The 6494-nt window shown below is 34.6% G+C and overlaps 1 protein-coding gene across 1 annotated transcript; it reads right to left on the bottom strand.

The window, feature by feature from the left end:
• Positions 1 to 2173: 2173 nt before the first annotated feature.
• LOC110932988 (receptor-like protein EIX2) lies at positions 2174 to 5600 on the bottom strand. The gene is made up of 5 exons (XM_022176236.1): positions 4502 to 5600; positions 4217 to 4387; positions 2624 to 4121; positions 2343 to 2426; positions 2174 to 2192 (listed from the first exon to the last, which is right to left on the bottom strand). Exons 1-5 carry the CDS (start codon positions 5598 to 5600, stop codon positions 2174 to 2176), a joined length of 2871 nt encoding a protein of 956 aa, XP_022031928.1.
• Positions 5601 to 6494: the final 894 nt, after the last annotated feature.

Below are 6494 nucleotides of genomic sequence, written 5' to 3'. Positions count from 1 at the left end.
TTTATCTTCTCAAAACAAGACCCATATTTATAGGCCATGGACAACTTGTATGCTTGCCAAGTGTAAGACATGCAAAATTGCATGTGTTTTGATTGGCCACAAGTTAGGTGGATGACAAGTGGTGAAAAGATTCCTTGCATGTAATTCCATTGGCTGAAATCTAGGTGCTTGCCAAATGGCGATACAAGAGAATTCTTGTCCCACCCGATTTACGAACCCGTCTCTCAGTTCCATACCCGCTTATCGTTCGTAATTACCAGTTAAATTAGTTAAGTGGATTTTAGTTCGTTGACTACGGTGTAACTCTTACGGGTCAAGACCCGGTCGGCAGCGTTGACTTATCGAACCGGACATAAATATCCAACAATAAGAAGAGGACTGCATTAGCAGGTTCATATCTTCAAATCACAAAAATACAACTCAATAATATCTTGAGATTGAGTTGCAGGTTCATTGAACACGCATATGATATAAATTATAAAAGGTTTTTGATGGAGATAAATGTCGTTATTAGCTTCAGATTGAGATATTTGTTGAAAGGGTAAGAAAAGAATTATTATACAATCATGATTTCTAGGTTTTAAATTCTATCTGTATTTAATCGGTTCTAAAAGGTTTAATGGGTTTTTAATGGAACCGACCCGGACCCGACCCAAAACCGTTTAATGGGTGTCTAATGGAACCGTGAACCGAACCACATGTAGCCTAGACTGGTCCAAGCGGGTCGGTCATGCGGTTCTGGTGGGTTTGATGAGTATGACCCGTTTTTTGCTCACCCCTAGGTCTCCTATTGGTCATAGTGAAGAATATATACGTATCACCATAGACTTATTTTTATTGGACGGTTAACATCTAATGCATAATTTTCTATCGATTGATGTTGAAGATAAAGAGCAAGCATTGGTTAAGAAGAAAATGGGTAAATACTTTAATTTGGGATATATTTTATTATTAACACGTTATATGGGTAAAAATCATAAAATTGCTTACGAAGAAAATGGGTAAATAGCTTTCTATAGCAATACCAAAATGCTTATCGCCTCCATAATTTTTTCTACACACACACACACATACATACATACAAATGCACACTTAATAACAAATATAATCACATCCACATACACATATAGATACAAACATGCATATATGTACACATACATACATACATACCCACATACACATATAGATACAAACATGCATATATGTACACATACATACATACATACAAATACATATATACATACATACTCACATTATACTCATATCCATTTGTCCACATAGTTACATACATTTAATATTTAAAATAAAAATAATTATATAGGTTGTTTCTTACACATTTGTGAGAAATCCTTAAATGTCGTTAGAAATGTGTCACAACGTGCAATGGATTTAAGCATTTTGTCATAAATGCGTAGGAAATTGTATTCATACATGGATTGTTTCCTACGCCACTGTGACAATTATATTTAAAAATAAGCATTTTATTATAAATGTATAGAAATATGTTTATTTTATAATTATTATATACTAGTTTTATTATTATTTAACCTTTTGTAGATTATTTGTGACAGATCTGTGACGTAACTGTCAATTAATTAGGATTTTCTTACTTTTTGTTTGAAACTTGTCACAAGTTGTAATGGAATTCCGACGGATGGCTTAAGTTATAACTATTTCGTCATAAATGTGTAGGAAACAATATTATATTCCGTTATTTTTTGGCTTATATAAATATTTATTCGGTAAAAAATAATAATTAACTTTTTGTAGATTATTTCCTACAGATTTGTGACGCAATTGTCAATTAATTAGGGTTTTCTTATTTTTTGTCATAAATTTGTAGGAAACGATATCATTTTCCCTTATTTTTTAGTTTTGTAGGTTATTTCCGATAGATTTATTACGCAACTGTCAATTAATTAGAGTTTTCTTAATTTTCGTCATGGATGCATCGAAAATTTGTAATAAAATCTTGAAATTTTTTTTGTAGGAAATTCGTCATAAAAGTGTAGTAATCTGTGACGAAAAAAATTGTGTAGGAAATTTCTATAGGATATTGTCCCTTTTCTAGTAGTGGTATCAAATAAACCATAGATCATCTTAACAATAGTTTTTAAGAATATTTAACATATATGATTGGGTTTTGAACAACATGAGCTCGGATTGAAACCGGTCATTTTATCAAAGCACATCTGATGACAAATAAGAGTTATAGAAACTATATGTATTATTATTTTATAGATTAAACATAAAAAGACAATCAATATAAGGACTCATAAAACCCCGGCATAGCTATGCAAAACCTATGGGTTAGTAATTTTCTGTCCTACACATTTATTTACCTCAATTTCCCCATATTTGCCGCATCACATTTTACATTTTTCTTTACTGCTTCAATGAAAATGATCAAACAAAGAACAAACTTACTAACACAAATAACACGACATAACATTATCCAGTTTTGATACAAAGTTTTCAAATTTTGAAGTAAAGCATGAAACATATTACAACATCAACAAGAAAACATGTGACAACAATTTGAGGTAAAGCATGAAACATATTACAACATCAACAAGAAAACATGTGACAACAATACTTATGTATAACATCATAAACCATATACCTCAATTTACTCAGAAAACCGAAATATGCAATCCTCCATGATCTTCTCACTATCAATGGACCCATAATCATCCAAAATCCACAAACAAATCCAACCACTATGCTTATAATCAACCCCCAATCTACTCCATCGTCTTCTTTTTTCTCTCCTATCGTATGAGTTGCTGCTTCAACTGGTTCACAACCATTAGCTTCGGTTAGTGGAGCTCCACAAAGTTTGTTGCCAAAGAAGCTAGACTCACCGAAGCTTTGAAGCTGTGTACCTGTTGGAATTCTTCCTGTTAAATTGTTGAAGGACACGTTGAAGCTACTTAAGAAATTTAAACTTGACAAGCTCATGGGAAGTTCCCCGGAAAGCCTGTTTACGGATAAATCTAAAGACATCAGTTCTTTCACGTTTCCGATCTTCTCTGGGATACTTCCACTTAATTGATTTCTTGATAAATTCAACGATGTTAACTCCAAGAGGGACGTTAGCTCACTAGGAATGTATCCGGTGAGATTGTTACTCGAAAGGTCTATCAACATCACTAATGGAAGAATACTGCTATATGTGTCCTCTCGTTCGTTCGTCACCAATGAATCACCTTCAGTAATTTTTTCAGGTCCATTAATGAAGTAACTAAAGTCATCTCCTGAATTGCTTTCGATGCCGGAAAGTATACTAAAGTTGTTAAAGCATCTCGGAATATTTCCAGATAGGTTGTTATGAGCAAGATCTAATATTTGAATATGTCTAATATGACAAAGCTCATGAGGAATATTTCCGTCAAAACGGTTTAATCTAAGGTTAAGAATTCTTAAATGAGTAAGTTTTGTTCCAATCCATGTTGGAATGCTTCCAGTAAGTTCATTCCTTCCAAGTTCAAGAACATCTAGTTCTGTTAAGTTCATTAGAGAAGAATGTAATCTTCCGGAGATCTTGTTCCCATGCATGTTCAGATACTGTAAATCTAAAGAACCCAATGTTCTTGGAATTTCACCAGACAAACTGTTATTCCCCAAATTTAAGATACCCAACCTTGGCCATTTCTCCCAACACTCTGGAATGTCACCCGAGAGATGATTATTTTCCAAATCAAGATAATATGTTGTTGTCACACCACTGGAACACAACAAAGGATGTAACGTTCCCCAAAACCCATTCGAGCTAATGTCAATAAATTCAAGTGTGGCAGGGATACCAGAGAACGTTAATGGTCCTCGGATATGATTATTTGACATATTCAAATATAATAGCTTGGAGAATGATCTCACAAATGATTCAGGCATGGGTGATGAAATGCCTGTGTTGCTTATGTCTAATTCCTTTAAATCCTTTTGTGATTGCAACCACAACGGAAATTGAGGCCCTAAAACACAAGATTTCAGATACAAGGATCTCAACTGGAAAGGGGGAATCCAGTTTGCAACTTGCAGCCTTAAGATTAATTTGTTAGCTGATCCATATAGATACTTTAAGCTCACTAGTTTGATAAAGTGAGCTTCTGTCACAACACCTGTAAGCAAATTATAAGAAAATCTAAAGAAGTCAACTTTGAAAGTTGTCCGAGGCTATCAGGAAGGCTGCCATTCAGTCGATTATAACTAATACTCAACTCCTCCAATGATGATAATTGTCCAATTGAGTCGGGAAGGTTGCCATTTATTTGGTTATACCCAACATACAACTCTTCCAATGATGATAATCGTCCAATTGAGTATGGAATGGGACCAGAAATTTGATTATCGCTAAGATCTAATGTTCTGAGAAATGACAAGTTTCCTATGGAATGAGGAATTATACCAGTTATATAGTTATAGGACAACCATAATGACTCCAAGGCAGGTGATTTGCACTCGAGAAAACTTTCAAGAAAATATGTTAAACTAATGTTACCAATATTGTTACCAGACAAATCAATCTCTCTCAACTTACAAAAGTTACCCAATGATTTAGGTATTCTCTTAGTGAGTTGATTTCCAGTCAAGTGGAGGCTAATAAGATTTGTTAGATTTTGAAGGGAATCTAGAACTGAACTTGAAATACCACAACCACTAATATCTAACGAGATGAGATTACTACTGGACAACTCTTGAAATATTGAGGAAGAATTCATGAAATCATTCATGGCTACATGAAGCAACTCAAGAGAAGTCAGATTGCGGAAGCTAGGAATAGGACCATGAAAATGACACTCAGTTAAATCCAATGAAACTAGACTAGTTACACTGAATATCCACTGTGATACTGAACTGTTAAAATTATTGTAAGAAAGATCGAGAACAGAGAGGGATCTGAGATTGACACTAGGAACATACATGTGTAGATTTGAGAGTTCACATCCAGACAAATGTAGCTGAACCAATGAGGGAAGGGAGTTAATCACCTGAAGCCAATCGGTTGCTTTGCTAAGGTCCACACCACTCATATCGAGGTGATGCAACATACCAAGACCTGACAGCCATTTCATATTCGCCATGCTCGTTGTTTCAGACAATCGACCATGAAAACTTCCAAGAATCGGAACATGTAATTTTGAGAGATTCCCTAGCTGTGGAGGGATTGTTCCGCTAAAATTGGAATATGAAAGGTTAAGGTACCTTAGGTTTTGAAAAGACCCAATGAATTTAGGAACTTGGATGCCTCCAAAATCATTGCAACTCAAATCCAAATGCTTGAGTTGCTTTAGATCCAACAAAGATTTACTTATATCACCTTTTAATGTCATGCCATCAAGTCCAGGAAGATGAACACGATGAACATGACCTGTAGAATTATTACAAGCTATCCCAGCCCATGTACAACAGTCCTTGTTCTCAGCAACCCACGAAGTGAGTCGTCGTGATTCATCAGTGAGGCCATGCTTGAACCAGAGAAGTGCTTGTCTCTCAACGTCATTGCAATGAGAGTTTTGATTAGATGAGCATAAACGAAACAAGGCCAAAACAACAAGTAAGAACAAGTGAAAACAAGAATATGAAGATCGAGCACTCATATTGTTTGATATTTGTTTAGAAGATGAGATGGGAGCTTAATCTAAACTTGAATATTTATAAACACCAATAGTACGTAGCTTTTACTTGGTTGTATGAATGGACTTAAACATCTAGTAAACGCCAAGTCAAGTAAACGAATGGTACACACATGCACCAGTCTATACGGACACAAACAACATCAGTTCAGTGTGTGGACATGATAAATGAGAGTGATGCCATCTAAAGTTCGTGGACATAAATGGAGAAGTCTGTAATCATCTTTCATTTCAAGTTAGAAAACCAATTAAAATTGGGACCAGTTTGTGAAAAGTAGAAATTAGTCATTTATAGTCAACTTTGAAGGAGTCCAAGTAAACCATGAAAGGTGCATGACTAAATCTGTCAAATGAAGCTCATATATGGATAGCAGGTGAACTATATTTTGTTCTTTTAGTCTAAATTAATCATCTTTGAATCATATAATAATTTGATAGTTTTAATAGATAAAACCACTAGAACCAGAAAAAAAAAAATATTACATATGAATTTCAAGAGAAAAAAAAAAGAGAAAAATGCCCGGATAGTCCCTGTGGTTTGCCCCTTTTTCACCTTTAGTCCCTAACTTTCTAAAATTATAGCTATAGTCCTCAACTTTTGTAATTTCGTTCCCGGATAGTCCATAGCGTGGATAGGGGTTAGTTTTTTATGTTAACTGTGTGTGAAATGTCTATTTTACCCCTAAAGAATTAAAAAATAAAAAATAAAAGGGATGACCCACCTTCTTCCTCCTCTCTCACTCTCTCTTTCTCCCACTCTCTCTAAACATCACCTCCCTCGATCTCCCTCTTCAATTTAGAATCATACACAATCAATCCAAACTAGAAAAACTATAATAACAGAATTAATTAAGATAT

This window comes from Helianthus annuus, chromosome 4 (assembly GCF_002127325.2).
Source record: "Helianthus annuus cultivar XRQ/B chromosome 4, HanXRQr2.0-SUNRISE, whole genome shotgun sequence".
Lineage (NCBI taxonomy): Eukaryota > Viridiplantae > Streptophyta > Magnoliopsida > Asterales > Asteraceae > Helianthus > Helianthus annuus.
The sequence above is the reverse complement of the archived record's forward strand: the minus strand, read 5'-3'. Positions and strand labels throughout refer to the sequence as shown.